This window comes from Otolemur garnettii, unplaced genomic scaffold (assembly GCF_000181295.1).
Source record: "Otolemur garnettii isolate 467f Iridium unplaced genomic scaffold, OtoGar3 scaffold00037, whole genome shotgun sequence".
NCBI classification, from domain to species: Eukaryota; Metazoa; Chordata; class Mammalia; order Primates; family Galagidae; genus Otolemur; species Otolemur garnettii.
Genome location: NW_003852432.1, coordinates 5,599,908 through 5,617,993, shown reverse-complemented (window position 1 = coordinate 5,617,993; position 18,086 = coordinate 5,599,908). Strand labels below are relative to the sequence as shown.

General features: G+C 38.7%; 1 protein-coding gene across 1 annotated transcript in view; it reads right to left on the bottom strand.

Moving 5' to 3' along the window:
• SLC13A1 (solute carrier family 13 member 1) overlaps positions 1–18,086 on the bottom strand; it is an 85,821-nt gene that overhangs the window by 52,543 nt on the left and 15,192 nt on the right. Inside the window, exons 2-3 of the mRNA XM_003789819.1 lie at positions 9,277–9,405; positions 1,155–1,291 (exon numbers count right to left, since the gene is read on the bottom strand). Of these exons, the coding sequence (XP_003789867.1) occupies positions 1,155–1,291; positions 9,277–9,405 (266 nt within the window). The remainder of the gene's footprint in view (positions 1–1,154; positions 1,292–9,276; positions 9,406–18,086) is intronic.

The following is an 18,086-nucleotide window of genomic DNA, read 5'->3' as shown; positions in this document are numbered from 1 at the left end:
ATTTGGTAAGACATGAAATCTTCCTGTAAAAATGTTGGGATCAGATAAAGCTTTTGGATGGTGAAAATGCCTTAAATTGAAAAGTCACTAAGTGGCACAGTGGATAGGACTCCTGCCCTACTGTGCAGTGCATCACCCCATCCCCTTAAGTCAGTGAGCAGATGGTCAGAAGAAAGAGATGCATTTCCAAGGCACCCCAAGAGGCATGGAGTACCATTTCAATGGTGAGATGCTTTAATCACACATATGTTATAACATTTTTAATTTTAAAAAATTGTTTAATTTTTCTCATCTGAGCAACTGACTGGTATTTTTTTTTTGTATTTAACAAAACAAGTTTATGTCATAAGTGATGAGCACAGAAGCGGCTTTGGCCTAGAATGAATTATGCACCAGAGGTCCACGCAGCATTCTTATTGTCAAAGGTGAAAAGGGGAAAGAACCATCTCAGGCTTTAAAGCAAAATGACACCATGCAAACGATACGACACTGGAAATTTTCCTTAGCTTACATTCATGTTCTTGACAAGAGATGGAATAAAACCAAAACAGCTGATTAATTTCATGAAAAAAAAAAGCATTCATTTCAGAGGAAGAAAATCAGTCAAATGAGTGATTTCACATTCTAGAGATGAAAAATCTTAATTGATTGTTTCACTTTGCAAAAGTCAGTTGTTAAAAAGTGTTCACCTTGGACTCTTTTTCCACTCAATGGTGATTTTTCAGTAATGTCTTTGTTTTGATTCTTAACATCCTCCCTGATGATAAAGGGTGGCCTTCAACAAGTTCCGAGTGTGTAATTAGCCGAATAAACAAGATAGGCCTGAATCTACTCTGAAGTCTATCAATCGCATCTGTTGAGGTCCAAGGGTTCCCTCAGCTTTGACTTCTATGGTGTGTGAAAGGTGAGACTTGCATACACTTATTCAAATCTCTCTGCAGGTAGACCTGCAGTGAGAGGAACGGTGGATTTTTTTTTCCTCCTATAATTCAAGAACCCTTATCACTTTTGTATTTGCAAAGAAAAAGAAAGTCATGAATTATACGGTGATGCAAACAATTCTTTGGATGTGCATTCCTTATGTGGCTGTTTGCTCTGAACAAGACATGATCTGTTCAGAATGTAAACTGGAAGCAAGTGAATGCAGTACGCACCATGCAGGCTCCACACCCACCATCATCACCATTCTCAGGGCAATCCTTTTATGCAAATTCCATTTTTCTATTGATGTAGCTAAACAGATGACTCCAATCAGCAGTAGGTGAAAATCTTTGAAATAAGCCGATGCCACCTGTAATTTCAATTAAACTCACGGTTATTCACATGGGGTGGTGGGGGGAGAACACTGCACAAGAAACACATTATCATGCTGCTCTTAACTTTGAACTTCAAGTACATCATCTATTTTGTTGAGAAAAAATGTACATGTGTTTGAATACAAATTCAAACATGTTCTGTATTCTTACCCAAAAATAATGTTATGTAAAAATATACAGAAAATAGAGTCCCTAGGGTACTGGGTTATTGAATAGGTGTATAACATCAAACAAGTGTCTTCTGTGTCCTTATTTTTCCAGATATGAACTGGGGTCAATCTATTTATAATCTTGTGGCAGAATAACAATAACTGTGATTTGGAAAAGGCCTGACTCAAGATCCAACCTACCAATACCTTCTTCACCACCCATTATGCTGTAGCTGTCTCTCCATTTATTAAATGGTTTTACCTTCAAATTACATATTATAAAACTCATATTCTAAAATGAGGGCCAACAGGTTTAAGCTATTTTCAAAGACTAAATATTCAGAGATTATAAAGTGTCCAGTCACTTTTAATCAATCATTTGCAGCAGTATTTCCCAAGGAAGGCTCTGAAATATGTTAGGTGTGTAATTCTTTTTTTTAACACACCTGACATATTTTTTTTTTTAAAAAAAAGGATTATGTGGTCAATTAAGTTTAGAAAACATAGAATTCTGAAATCCTAATTTTTATTTTTTTGGCTGTAGCTTTGCTCAAAACCTTTGTATAGTGTATATTATCATTCTCAAGGAGTGGGATATCACATATTGCATATTTCCCAAGCTCATTTAATCATAAAAAGTTTATTTCTATCTCTTTTTAGTTGGAACACTTCAGAGGACTGCTTTTCAAGAGAACTTACTGTAGAAAATACATGGCTAAATCTAAACCCAAAGCTGTGCTGTGAGGAAAGGATTCGAGGAAGAAATATCCCTTTAAAAATCAACTAATGTCTAGTAGAAGAAATGGAAGTGTTGGGTCAAAACCATCCGAATGTTAGGAAACTGTGAAGGAAAAGGAAAATAAATTCTATTTCTTTGTATAATATTTTAAATTGTGTCTGCATTTTAAACATAGTTTAGCAAAATTGGTTTTGATGAAAATCAAAAAGATTAATAATTATCTCTTGAAATTAAAGTAGACAAGTGGATAACTTACGTATGTTTTTATACAAATGTAATTTATAATGTTTTTCAGAGTTTTATTCATCTCTCTACATTTTGCAGTGATTGGGTAATAGAAAATACATGATTATATCTTTTTTTTTATTATTTCATGTATTAGTTGCTCTGACATGAAAAGAACATCTGCCATGCACCAAAAATGTTGTAAGGGCAAAGGAATAAATGTCTTATGTATTTTTTCCTCTCTGCATATCTTCACTTCTCAAATATCAAGCCTTTCTAAATAGATCCTAGTAATGTTCTGTATCACAGAGCCTGATTTTTTTAGTAGTATATCACATTACATAAATTCTGGTCATTTACCTGCTTATTACTGTTACACAAATTCTGGTCATTTACCTGCTTGTTACTGGTTTTCTCTATTATACTAGGCTTTCTGTGAGGACCAGGACCTGTTTTGCTCACACTGCATACTGGGCATATAGTACAGTCTTGCACAGAGAAGGAGAGCTCAGGAAATAGTACTGAATGAATGAGGAAGTGAGTGAAAGAGGTAATGAATAAGTTATGGTCTCTGAGCATCTGAATCACAGTTGCTTACACTGTGCCCCCACCTCCTGTTCTTCTAACTCTTTCAACCCTTACTCTAGGTATAAGTTATTTATCAATTGACTACTGTTTACAGATTTCGGAGCCATTATTTTTTTCTCCCTGTTTCTATTCCTGATTGAAGTTTTCTTTTTTGCCTGCTTTGAAAATTAGTTTTTCCTCTGTTCTTCTAAAGCTTTTGTCCATAACCTTTTTGTCTTATACATCCAATGGCTAGATTTTAAGAATTCAATTTCTATCTCTAGGGGACCAAAATAATGTCTGATATCTATATAGTAGCTACTTAATACATATCTGTTAAATAAATGCTGACTATACCAAGACCTCTATATTCAGACAGATATGTCTTCTGAGTTCCAAACTGGTATATCCAACTGGTCATTTCCATTTGAATATTCCACAACATATCCAAAATGACACTTCTCATCTTTTTACTGTCCATTGTTCTAACAAGTCCTTCCTCTCATACCTCCGTTTGTGGTGAATGAAACTTCTGTACCTAGTTGCCTGAGCCAGAATCCTAAGGGTCAGCTGTGATTCCTTTTCCACTTCCAGCATGCGTGGATTAGTCATTACACCGTATTATTCATGGGTCTTTTGTAGCTTTATTAAGGACTTCACTGTTCCCCACCTGGCTACTGTACGATCTGTCTTTATCTAATTCATCCTCTACCTGTCATAGTAACTTTTCCAAAGTATGAATTTGACGACATAATTGACTTTCATACATCCTTTTAGTGAATCCCATGTGCTAAAATAAACCCAGTGTAATTTCTTAACATGGTATACAAGATCCTTCATCAACCATCCCGCTTCACCTCTCTAGTCATTTAACTGATCCATACTGCTTTTTCCTATGCACACAGTTCTCCAAACACAGAAATGCTTTAACATTTGCTTGTAATTCAACCTAGAATGACCCTCTCCTTCCTTGCCTTGATTGCTCTTTATAGCCCCTCATGGAGTAACTCAGATGTCAATTCTTCCAAGATCCCTTCCCTAAGACCTTAAACTGCTTTGAATGATATTCCCCTTTCTTATAGCACATTTACTCTATATAACCATTTCTTCATTTATCTGTCCCCTTTATTACATAAGGTGTATACTAAAAGCAGGATGTGATTTATTGACCATCATATTTACAGCCTTAGCACTTACTTAGCACATATTGGCACTCAGTAGATGTTGGATTAATAAGTGCCTAGAGTCTAGACTCAATGACTTTAAAGGTTGTTCGATCAGAAAAAACAAATTAACAAAGAGTATCATATGTGCATGAGAAATACCTCCTGAAGGCAGAGTTCAGATTCAAAGAATAAGCGGAATAAGGCACAATTTTTTTCTCCTAGGGATTAGGAAGGTCTTATTACAGGACCTTATACTCAAGTTTACTTCTGAAAGATGAGTGATATTTCAGGGTTTTGTTCTGGTTTTTTTGGCCTTATCTCTTTTGCAATTTTGCTCATGGAAATATGCCCCAGTGACTGCTATGGTGTGAATGTTGGTATCTCCCCAAATTCATATCTTAGCACCTAACATGAACCTAAGATGCTGGCTCCAACCTCACACATGGGATTAGTGCCCTTATAAAGTAGGCTTCATAGAGCCCCCTTACTCCTTCTACTACGTGATGGTGATGGTATAGCAACAAGGTGCCACCCATGGAGCAGAGAGTTTGCATTACTAGTGATTAGCAAGTGATTAAACACAGAAAGAAGTCCAGGACTATGAGATGTTCTTGTTGTAATCTATTCATGTTATCTGAGAAGTGAGTCGTTGTAGGATCCAGACAGTAAATATGCTAGACTTTGTAAGCCATCTGGTCTCTATTGCAAATTATACAAATCCATTGTTGTGGCACAAAGAGCTGAAGGTAATATGTAAATGAATGGCTTTGGCTTTATTCCAATAAAAATTTATCTTAAAAATTAGGCAGCACAATGGATTTGACCTTCTAGACCCATAGTTTGCTAATTCCTCAAAAGACCATGCAAACAAACATGCCCTTCACTCTAAATGAAAATAGTTGTTGAACCTAAGGAGGAATGTTCACATTCTCTATGTTTTCACTCTATTACCTATTCTCTGGTTTTCACTGGAGTTAGAATATTTACAGAAAAACATTGGTTATCTGTTTTGTCCGGGACGTAATAGAAGAAGGTGCTACTGTGAACCACACTGATACATATAACTATTCTCAAGGCAAAATTGGTATGTCAAATAAAAGTTCTGAGAAAATTTGAAATCTATTTGCAAAATCAAAGTAGGTATCCTTCCGTCTCAAAGTGGGACTTCATCAAAAAACATGGACTTCAGTAGCCACAGCACCCAGGTTTTCTCTTAGTTACGTAATTTACCAGGTGAGCAACCTTTCTACGAATCAATAAAAAATTGTAAAAATTAACTAGTAACTTCACATCAAGTTTATAAATTAAATGAGGTACAATATTTACAAGTGCTTTGTTAGGTATAGTGTTGTTTTGTGAAATCCAACGATTTATATCTAGTTATCATATTAACTGCCTTATCATCAGATTTGATACACATGATCATTACCTCACCTTGAAAACACTGCTTCACCCTCCTGGTTTTCCTCCTATCTCAGTTCCTTCTCACTCTCTTTGGCTCGTACATTCTCTTCTCACTAACCTCTTACCATTGCAGTTATGCAGAGCTCAGCTCATTTTCCTCTTTGCTTTTCTATCTTTACATTTCCTAAGTGATCTCATCAAATCTTCGGACTTTAACATCTACATGCTGATGACTCTCAGTCTATATCTCTGATCAACTCTTTCTTTCATGGACTCTGGACTCATTTGTGGTCTACTGCCTACTCCGCATCAGCACTTAGATGTCTGGTAGGCATTTCAAATGTACATGTCCAGCGCTGAACCCCCCATGGCAGACCTTCTCTGTAGTAAAACCTGCTCTGCCCAGGTCAGTTGATAACTTCATTTTTTTCCACTTGGCAGGTCAAAAAGCTGGAAGGCCACATTCAATAATTTAGGGAAGCTCCTAGCTGATCCATTCCCTCCTCACATTACCTCCTTGACACAATCTTCATAATTGACATTCTCCAAGTGCCATAATGTGTCCAGCAAGATATAGGTTTTTAGCACTTGCTGAAGTAAAGTTAAAGCAATGATGATCACAGAGAGAAGTGTTTAGGGCTCTGAACTTAGCTGAGGTTATTAACGACACATTTGTGACTGGAAGATGCTGCAATAGGCTAGAACGACCATTTAAATCTCTCCAAACAAACCACTTGTGAATGTTAAAACGCCTAAGAATGTTTGAAACTTAGTTTGCATCACAGATTATTTAGTTTGGTTGTTATAACAACCCATGGGTTCTTTGTCATTAGCATGTCCCACTTATAGATGATAAATAAGAGTTATTAAGAAACATGACTAGGATCATAACAAGTCATTAGGTAGGGGTAAATAGCAGGTTTTGATCTCTGTCTGTCTGATTAAATTTCTGGATCTTTCCATAATAACCTGTATCTTTGGTCAGCTATTTGTGAATAAAAAAAATAAGTTTCCCTGCCTGGAAAGAAGATCAGAAGACTAAACAATCAGTTATCTCCATGAAAAGTTTTTGATTTGCTGAAAGTTCTAGTTCAGGTTACTAGGTGAAGAAAGGCCCAGAAAGTTTTTAAAAAGTCCAACTGAAATGCAAGAGGGGAGATGACTCATTTACCTTTGCAACACTTGGAATGTTTCTAGAATAATCCATTCACTTTTGTCAATGTACAAATAATATTAGGTTACATATATTGACTGTTTGCTATGTAACAGACTTTACATATATTAACTAATGTAGTTCTTAAGTATCATTGACAAACTAGAGTTAGTTCCATGGAGAGAAAAGAAGATGGTGATGGTGACAGAGCTGGAGGTGGTAGATTTGGGCATGGGAGTTCTGGACCAGAGAGACTCAAGGTGGAAAGGTACAAGGAAGAAATAATATTAATTTTCAAATCCAAGCAATACTATCATGCAAGAAAAAAAGATAAGGTCTAATTGTCAAATCCTAAATGTTAGAAAACTATTTAGTGTGTCAAAGTGACTGAGTTTTAGACTGAGGTTCAATGAAGGGGATTTGCTTAAGAGTTAAAACTCTTCAAAATGGTATGAATTTCTTTGAGGGATGATAAAGCCCCACAACTTAAAGAATCTTTAAGCATTTTCTGAATGATCCTATCTATCAGAGACATTATGGCAAGGGTCCATGTGTTAGGGGAGAGGTGACCCAGAAAAACTCCTTTCCCAAGTTTGAGACTTAATGACTATTCAAGTAGTTTGAGGCTAGCACCTTTGGGAATAAAAACTTTTGGGCAGGTACCTTCAGCTGGAGTGATGCAAGTTTTATTGGCACCTATGATTTTGCTGCCTCTTGTCAGGCCCTTGTATACCAGGAAGAGGTAGAGAGATATATCTTTGTCAGCGCCCACCAAGCCAGACCTTCCCAGGTACTTTTTTCTTTCTGTTTCTCTGTGGTGCCCCTCTATATATGCCCTCTCACCAAGCTGCCTGCTACAGAAATGCTTCATTACTCCAGTGAACTTCACTCTACCTCAGCCTTTTTTTCCTTTAAAGTTAATTTAACCAGTTCGTTGTTATTAAACCATGAGAGATAAAACTATAAAACTTAACTGTCCCTGGAGACAACCATCTAAGACAGTAACACTGGGATTAACAATTTGACATCCTATTTTTGAGAACTTGTCAATCATTTCTTTAAATGCACTGGAGCACTTAAGAAACATCATAGAGAGTAGATCTCAGATTCCATGAGGTGACAGCATGTCAGTCTGGGGAGAGGAGGAATTGGACAGCACGGGCCAAATGCTCTCCCAAATTGACGATGATTTGAAAGAAGAGGGTCAAGATTAAGATGAAAAGGAAAATGCAGTAAGAGGAGCAGAGAGGTTTAAGATGCAAAAGGACGCCTGTGCTCCCAAATGGAGAAGAATGACACAACAGTAAAGAAGAGAACGGCCCCTCTAACAGGAAGAACTGCAATCAAGGGTAAGTTAGAAAGAAAACTCCCCACCCACATTAAAGGTGAGCCCCAAGATAACAGTGCTGAACCCAGGCAAAAGACAGAAGTCCAGAGGTCATAAATCGCACTGACTGGCGGTGTTGAACTCAACATCCTTCCTGATAAGGTTCCAGCTGTGTTTGGTAGTTAGTTGGTGTTTGCTTGGTGGTTGGAGACTACATGGACATGGATATTTCTGGTTTCAATACATTTCGTGCTTTTAATGAGAAAATTAATCCATTTTCTGCAGATGGGTACCCATAGATTGTATAAAGGTAAGACTCACCTCTTAGCATGAATAAACTCCTCTCAGCAAGAACAAAATGGAAATAAATATGAAAGTTACTTTGATTTTATATTTTGAAATGGTTTTGCTGGAAAAGAACACAATGAAGCTCTTTCTTCATTAAAAACAAAAATTGTTTTGGGCAGGCTGCTTGCTACAACTTGGGGACGACTTTGGCCCGCCATGCCTGCAGTGCCTGCCCGTGCCTTTCACGACCTCCTCGGTCCTACGTGGTCTGGAGCCCGAGGAACAGGCGGGCGGGCAGGCTGGCCTGGGCTGCAGCGGGTGGCTACAGCTGGCGTGCTGCTCGGCTGTGTTGGAGCAACTGGTTGGCTGGGCCGAGCTCACGCTGCTTGGCGCTGCAGGTTGATCTTGCCGCCCACCCCCGGGAGCAGTGATATTGGGCAACTCTAAGCCGGGGCCTGCGGCCCTCGAGGCAAGCTCAACACTGCTAACATTGAAGCACATGGCGCTCCAACAGGATCAGGAGACCATTAACCTGGAGAAGGCAGCGCCTGCCCAGCAGCAGTGGACCCGGGCAGCGCAAAAAAAAAAAAAATTGTTTTCCATCACGATGAGACCAAATTCTGCTTCATAGAAGCTTTCACAGAATGCAAACAAGTTTCCCCATTTGTTGGGAGAGAGGCACCAGGTACAGATGTCATGTCAGTGAGAGAAGATGACACTTGTGACTCAAGAAGTTGCAGCCTAGGTGGTCTGCGTTTGTTCCCTGCATCTGAACACATATGCAGAATTCCTGAGCCAAGAAACAACTGGAAATTTGGGGGACTTATGTGGAAGTTTTGTCAATGGGACCATTGCTTCCTTTAAACACAACTCTTTTTCCGGTGGAAATTTTCTGCACAAATAAGGCACCTAATTTTGATGAACATTTGCAGAAGAACTTACCTCCTTAGAAGACATGATCCCAAACATGGGGAATAATAAGCCAGGCAGCAAAGCTGTTACTGACAGAGGCAAAGACTCTGTGAGCCAAAGTATGGCCACCACGAAGAGGGTGTAGGCACATTCTGCTTCCTGGAAAGGACACAAGTGAAATAATGAGACTCGGGAAATCATCGTTCACATCATAGCTATGTTTGCTGGATGGAACCATGCCACAGAGAAAGCGAGAAACTCTGAAAACCTCTGCATATTTGAGTAGCTAGAAAATAGTTATGTCTTAGGGGTTCTAAGGGCCAAAATGTAATACACATGAAAAATCAAAAACAGAAAAGAATTCCCAGTCATAAATGCTTTTCCACATTTCCTTTGAAACAGATAACATTATGTCAGGGTCCCGCCCCCAAAGCAGCATCCACTGAGACCTGTGGAAACTGGCAGCGGTCGACTGAAGAAATACAGAGTTAGAAGGGACAGTAAAGAAAGGCTAGAGACATAGCTCAGGGCTCCATTGCCTGTTGAGGGATTCCGGCAACAGCCCAGAATGTTTGCTCTACTCTGATATTATTGACGTCTTTTTGCCCAGAGGGTAGGATGACATCAGCAGTTTCTCGGATTGATCATATCAGCTCCTATCATTATTATTATCATTAATCTGAAATCTGAGCCTTATATTGGGAGAGCCTCCTGCTTAAGGTCACATACACAGATTTCTAGGGAGGTGTTAAGCCCTGCTAGTTGTCTGTGGAGTAAAATGCCTTTAGCATTAATCTTCTCTGAGGGATGGGTGGGAGGGAGGCATTTTCCTCTCATTACCACCATAGAGGATTTTCCTCTGCAATAAGGGATATAAGCTCTTCTGCCCATATCTCAGAGCTCAAGCTACTCCCTTAGTCTCTGCTCCAGGCAAATGCAAATCTCCACAATGGGTATCTGCTTTGCCTGTTTAACGCCCTAGAAGTGTATCTTTTCTAGGACATTGTCATAGCCTCTTCTATGACCATTATTCTCCTCAGGGTGCTCACAGACCCAGCAGCATGTTTGTAAACTGTATCCCCAACAGGCTAGAATTTCAGAAAAGGCAAGAAGCTTGCTGGCAATACCTAGCTTAAATGTGAACTAGCTGACTTTTCTTTGTTCTGACTCATTCAGATTTTAGTTTTCCTCTTTTTCTGGGGGTGCTTTCCTTTGCCAAGAATGGGGTCTTCAGGACCCATCCTCCCAGCACATTATATAGTCAATTTTCTGTGCTCATGTCATGGACGTGTACACTCTATGTGTATACTTATTTATACATGGATGTGCATATGGGTGTTTTCACTCATCTTCACTCAGCCTATACAATGGACGTCCAGAGCTGCTAGAGTGCAGAAATAGCCAAGTTACAGCCTTTCCCTAGGGCAGGACACCTTCTTTCTAATTGCATTCCTTGATTGGGAATGACCCAATTTTTGACTGGGTATGACCCATGCACACTTATTTTCCTCTGGTGCTTACTAAAAGGGAAATCAATGTAGGGAAAATTTTTTCAATACTCTGTCTCAGAGAAAAGGCAATGACAAGATATGCGCTATAGATGAGTCTGCCCTAGCTCTCAGTGACATGGGTCTAGAGGTGAAATGCTTTCTGCCTTGCTTTGGGGGAAAGACAGCTGAGTTATTAGGGGGACACAGGGTGATTCAACAGGAATGCTACTCAAGAGAATCTGTTGCTTTACTTAGTATAAAACTGTAGGTTTCTGGCTTGGCACCTATAGCTCAGCTGCTAGGGCACCAGCCACATACACCAGAGCTGGTGGGTTCAAATCCAGCCCAGGCCAACTACAACCAAAAAATAGCCAGGTGTTATGGCAGGTGCCTATAGTTCCAGCTACTTGGGAGGTTGAGGCAAGAGAATTGCTTAAGCCAAAGAGTTTGAGGTTGCTGTGAGCTTTGATGCCACAGCACTCTACTGAGGGTAACACAGTGAGACTCTCAAAAAACCACACAAAACAAAAAACAAACAAACAAAAAAACTACAGGTTTCTGTTTTAGGACACTGTTAAGTGGTTAAATTTTATTATTATATTTGACTTATATGGATAATTTTGATATGAAATCACTCAGAATGTGCCAAGCGATTAATAAAGGTTGGCAGTTATCACGTGGCTCTGCTTTGCTCTCACACTGCTTACTCTCTGAAAATTATAAGTTGCACCTGAAAAATTCACAACGACTCATTTGCATTTAATGAGTTCTTTTATTTAAGGTTTATATAATGCCTGCTCTGCTCCCTCTGATTCACCTTCCTCTAGACAGGTCCTCTGGGCTGGTGTTGCTCAACATTGTAGCACCTTCAGTGGGTTTCTAAGAAACCTTAACAAGCCAGCACGATGTCCTATCTTTATTGCGTTATCTTTTTAAAGGAGAAAGAATAAAGGTGTTTTGATGTTGACAGCTTTATAGAGTCTGTATCTACAGTCTTGACAAACAATAAAACAGCAAAATATAGCAAAGCTTTGACTGAATCTTCCTGAACTGCTCTAGAGAGAATTCGTGAACACAAGCTTAATTTAAAATGCTGATGTAAAAGGAAGGTTGTGCATTTTCTCTAAATGAGAACATATGGATAACTCCAAAGTTTCTCCTTATGACTTGATGTTTTCTATCATACTTGTAAGATCCTAGGTTTCAAAGACAATAGGGACCCTTTTCTATCTTGCTCTCTAATTATGACCAGTCAACCTCTTGGGCCTGTCTATTCCTCTCTCATTTTATTTCCCACATCCACTCCTCTGCCTCTACGCTGCTCCGCCACAGCAAGGCTGTTCCCAAACAAGATCACTTCCCTGAATCCATTCTGCTTTTGTCATTCCCCTGCAGAAATCTAGATTAAGGGGCTAGCCACCCTGATGACTCTCTGGAGCGCCAACCTATAAAGACTAACTAAAACATCAGAAAAACAGGTACACTACTCGGCACTAGGTAATTTTGTTCACCCCATTTGACCCCTGCTGTTCTGTTGGAAATTCGTATTAACATGGGTCTACTTTTGCTAGAGAGCCATAGTTGCCTCAGATGGGGCAAATTTGAAGGCAAAATAAAGAGCAAAATTTCAAGTATTAAATTTTTAGCTTTCTTGGACTTCTTTCACATTTTAAATAGGGCAACTCTGACTTAAAGCATTAAGAAGTTAGTGACTTTCATTTGCTTATTGAAAGCAATTTAAAGTCCTCATTTTGCATTCAAAGCCACCTATAATAAGCCTTAACTATATAATAAGTCTTAATACTTCTGACATTAGCTCTCTGTTCCCAGAGTCATCTTTACACGTCTTCTTGATACTTAAGTTCTAATCCTTGCTCCTCATCACATACACTTTTTTTTTAACCTCTAATTCATAACCTTCAGCCAAGTGGTATACCAGTAAGCCCCCAGATACCCTCATGTGCTAGTTTCTATTGCACCTGTATTTTGGACCCTTTGACCTTGTTACATTGAGTGGATGAAGCAGTTTCAAGCTGATGGCCAGGACTATTGAGAAAATTCTATTTATTTGACTCAGTGGATGTGTGTTTGTGTGTGTGTGTAATTTGAGACAGGTGTTACAAACCAGAAGATTTAATATAAAAATAAAGTCTCCATTTCTGGCTTCTCTTAAAAACCTGAGGGATTTGGTAACATGGGGATCATGCTCTCCCACGGCAGCCATTCTCCAGCCTGTCCTTCAGTGGTCAGCTTGCGCTCGGCAGTGGTCCCCACCACCCGCAGTGGTACCACCACACCACTTTGCTCACCTTCCTACCTCCTCAGCTCTTGTCAGCATTTGAGTAAATCTCTGTAGGAAAAAGTACCGCCTGCCTGCTCTGCTGTTCAAGCCTTGCTTCACCATCCCAGAATCAACACTCAGATTGCTCATTTGTCCTTCAACCCCTTTCCCACCATGTGGCCCTTGAACCAGCAGCATCAGCAGGATCTGGAAGCTTGTGAGAAAAGGGCAGTGTCAGGCCCTTCTCCTGACACACCAGGTCAATCAGCACTGTTGAGTTCTCCAGGTGGTTCTTATCCTGGTTAAAGTTTGAAAAGTGCTAGGCTACACCCTTTTCCAGACCTTCCCTCTCCTCTAACTCTGGGTCTGGAGACTTGCTTCCAAGCAGTATCCTTCAGCCCAAGTGGAATCCCTGGATTTATAACCTATTTGGAAACCTTGTCCATACTTCCATGTACAGTTTAATTTTGTCTCATCCATGGTTCTTCCCCCAAACACATATGTGCATTTCATATTTTTGCATATGAGTCCCGGGGATTATAATGCAGCTGGCTGTAGAACTATATCCATATTGTCTCTGCTAGCTACCTTCTCTGAATTTGTGAAAATTGTCCCATTTTTCCATGTCTGAAGGAAAGCACCTCTAAAGGTCTACAAATGGAAGAACACAGAACTGCTCCCATAGGAGTGCTCCTTATTATTTTTACTGTTCAGAATTTGACAGATAAAGTCATGTTACTGTGTGCAGCCCTGAGATATCTCCTAACCCCAGTGAGAATGGTTCACCTCACCAAGTCTCAAAGCTGTGGATGCCGGCTTCTCAACAATGGCGTGCAAGGTGTTTCTCCACATCTTTTCCGACATTTGCTGTCTTTCATCTTTTTTATCTTAGCCGTTCTAATGCTGTGAGGTGATATCTCGTTGTGGTTTTGATTTTCATTTCTTTGGGGATTACTGATGTTGCTCATTTTTTCATATACCTGTCAGCTGCATAGCTTCTTTTGAGAAATGTCTCTTCAGGTCCTGTGCTTATTTTTAAAGTGAGTTATATTTTTCGTTAATATTGAGTTGTTTGAGTTCCTCATACCTTTTGGATATCAAATATATAGTACACACATATTTCTCTTATTCTGTAGGTTGTCTCTTCACTCTATCCACGGTTTGATGTACAGAAGCATTTAAGTTTAATGTAATTGTACTTGTCCATTTCTGCTTTTGGTGCCTGCGATTTGGCGGGCATCTCCAAAAAGTCATCATCGACACCAATGTCACGGAGCTTTTCCCTTATGTTTTCTTTTAGTATTTTCATAGTTTGGGGTCCTATGTTTAAGTATTTAATCCGTTTTGAGTTAATTTTTGTACATGTGAGAGACAAGGGTCTAATTTCATGATTCTGCACATGGCTATCCAGTGTTCCCAATAACATTTACTAAATAAAGTGTCTTATCCCGTGGTGTTTTTGATGCTTTTATTGAAAATTAATTGATATAAATGTGTAGATTATTTCTGTGCCTTCTGTTCTGTTTTATTAGTCTACGTGACTGTTTTTATGCTAGTATTCTACTAGTTGGTACTATAGCCTTGTACTATATTTTGAAGTCAGGTAGTATGATGCCTCCAGCTTTGTTCTTTTTGCTCAAAGTGAATTTTAGAATTATCTGCATGCTCTTTAATGGGTAAGATTACCATCTGTCCTGGTTTTCTCAGGACTGAGCTGGTTTACACCTGTTGTACAGGTGTCCCTTATTAGCAGCCCTCTTCATTTTCGAAAGTGTGTCTCTTTGGCTGATAAATTATACAGACATCCTGTTAATAGCCAGGAATAACTCTTCCCTTCAATTTCTGTTCTCCATTTTGTGATCTTTCTTAGTCCAGCTTGGAATTGTGGGCAGAAAAGAATTCTTTCCCATCAATACTCTTTAGGCATTTAATAGCAGAAGTTAAGCCCAGACACGATTCCAAGCATTTTCTTTTAAGAGTATCATGTTAAAGGATGTAGGGTTATTTGTTTGGTTTGAAATCAAAGATCTGTGAATATTCTTGATAAAATAAATAAAAGTGCTTAATATAAAGAAAAACAAAAATTTTGTTCTTTCTTATTCATATCTGTTTTTTAAAAAAAAAAAAACTAGTATGAGAGTAGTTTCAGTGAACAGATTATTCTGATGAGGTAGAAAACTCAGAAGTTTTCTTTGTTACAATTCAAAAGGGATCCTGGATATTTGATTTTTAGAAACAGTTTTGAGGCAGAGAATAAACTAGTTTCATCTTGTCACTAGAAATTCACAGAGTGACACATTTTCTCAAGTGATAGCATTTGTCTCCTGTTAATTCCTTCCAAATTTTCTCTCCTCCCTCTCTTTCTGAAGCTTCTAGACAGGACCCTTACTCTTAAAACATAATTACCACACCCTGTCACCACCATCACATACAACCAGCACAAGAGAATGATGAGGTCAGTTGTTAAGTTAGAGTGTGGAAATCTCTTGAATCTCATGAATCTCTTTCCCCCTCCAAACCACCCTAAAGTACAGTGAATGACTCTCTTTTCCCCCTCCAAACCACCCTAAAGTACAGTGAATGACTCTTTTCCTCCTTTAAATCACCCCAAAGTACAGTGAAAATTATTGATACATATGATATTTTTATTAGATTTCAATCAAATTAATATTTTAACCAAATTCTATTCTAGAGATAGCAACATACTTCAGCATTATGAATTCTTAAACTGAAAGATAGCGAAAAAATAATGTTTACTTTCACTTTATTTATTTATTTATTTACTGGGAAGGAAAATATAGAAGAGAAAATGATACAGCATTATGACTACCATTGACCTCACACTTAAAAAAAAATTGATTCCTTCTCAAATTAAAGAAACAAAAAAGAGAAAAGCATCCTAGAAGATGTGTATTAGATCGTCTACTAGCTTCATATTAGAACTGAGTACACTGGATTCTTGTTTCTCCATTCATGTGGCACTTTACTAAGAAGAATATGTTCCAACTCTATCCAGGTTAGTACAAAGATGTAAAGTCTCCATCTTTTTAATGGCTGAATAGTATTCCATGGTATACATACCTACATAAGAGAAAAATTCAAATCAATTCAAGGTGGGTGGCAGGGGAACAAGGGTATGGGGAGAGAGAAGGAAGCAGAGGGATGGGGGTTATGGTGTATGGTACAACTCTGGAGGGTGGGATACAATTGTAAGAGGGACTTTAACAAATGCAAACCAGGTAAACTAATTCTTTAACCGTCAATGAATCTGCAACAATTGAAAAAAAAATCCCAGAGGACTTCCTCAAAAATATTAGTTGTCTGCTCAAAAATTTCTACACTCCTTGCCACTTTCAAACATTACATCAAGAAATTCTGCCAACAAATCATATGCGGCCAGAGAGAGACAGTTGTGTAGAAAGCAGAGGGAATTCCAGAAGGTCGGATGAAGTGAAAAGTCACTTAACTCCAATCCTGCTCTGTGAGTCTACACCACACCTTGCTGGCACATGCAGTTACCTCCATCTTTCCCACTGTAAGAGGTTTTTCTCATACTTCCAAAGTTATGAAGCTATTATGGGCAGTTCTCATTACCTTACCTTTAAAAACTAATTGAAAGTGCTGGAAACATTTTGGCAACATAATTTCTTTAAAAGTTTTCAAAATTATGAAATACTTAGAACACACTTGTACACTTCTTATTTAACACATGTTGACATTTTTCCACATTTGCTAAAAATTTTTAAGTAAATAAAGTGTTCTACATCTAGTTCAGGACTGAGAAGGACCACTCCCTCATTGACTTTTCTGTCCGTCCCCAAAGTTAACCGCTGTCTACGATGCGGTGTGTATGCTTTCCACCCCGTTTTTGTGATGTTACTACATGTAGACATGAATACATTAGTAAACAATATGTGGCTTTAAAATTAATAAGGTTTGCTCTATATCATTTTGCGACTTGTTTTCTCCAAGAGTATTTTTTTTTTTTGACAGAGCCTCAAGCTGTCCCCCTGGGTAGAGTGCCATAGCATCACAGCTCACAGCAACCTCCAACTCCTGGGCTCAAGCGAGTCTCCTGCCTCAGTCTCCCAAGTAGCTGGGACCACAGGCACCCGCCACAATGCCCGGCTATTTTTTGGTTGCAGTCATCGTTGTTGTTTGGCGGGCCCAGGCTGGATTTGAACCCGCCAGCTCAGGTGTATGTGGCTGGCGCCTTAGCCACTTGAGCCACAGGTGCCGAGCCCCTCCAACAGTATTTTATGTATTTCAAATACATTCATGCTCCTGCATGTAGAACTGCTATTACTTCCTTTTGACTGGATACAATATTACTTGTGATAAACTTGTTACCATTTATTTGTCTACCTTCCTACTGATAGCTGTTTGGACTTTTCCCTCAATGTTTCACTATTACGAGGGTATAAAGCTACGAATATCTTTGTACCTATCACCACACACATGGATATGGGAAGGAGATTTTCTAAGCTAGAGTGAAAAATTAGCGGTGGAATCTCTGGGCAGAAAGTGTCCATTTGGACATGATGAGGTTTTGCGTACTTAGTATCCGAGATGGTTGTACTAGTTGATGTTAGCACCAACAAAGTAAACAGTTCCATTTCACCAAACTTGGTATTCTGGATTAATTTTTTCACTTGACAATTTGATGGTGTGAAAGTTATTTAATTTGCATTTGCTGGAATACCAGTGAAGTGTTTTTTGTGGTTATGAACATAATTGTGTCTCTTCTGCAAATTACCTTTTTAAAGCTATTTTCCATTTTTCTGGTGGATTTCTTCTTTTTCTCATAGACTTATGGAGTTATTTTTAGATCCTTAATATTATTTCTTTGCAAATTACATATTTGTAGACATTTATGTTAGTCTCTAGCTTGTCTACGAAATTTGCTTTATTATATCTTTGGTTGAAAAGAGGATTTTAATCTTAATGCAGTAACTGTTGAAATCTTTTCTATTATGTTTTGTGTTCTTACCATCTTGCATGAGAAAATCTTCCTATTTTATGTATTTTCATAGTTTTCTAAAGTTAAAAAATAATTTTAGGTGTTGGCC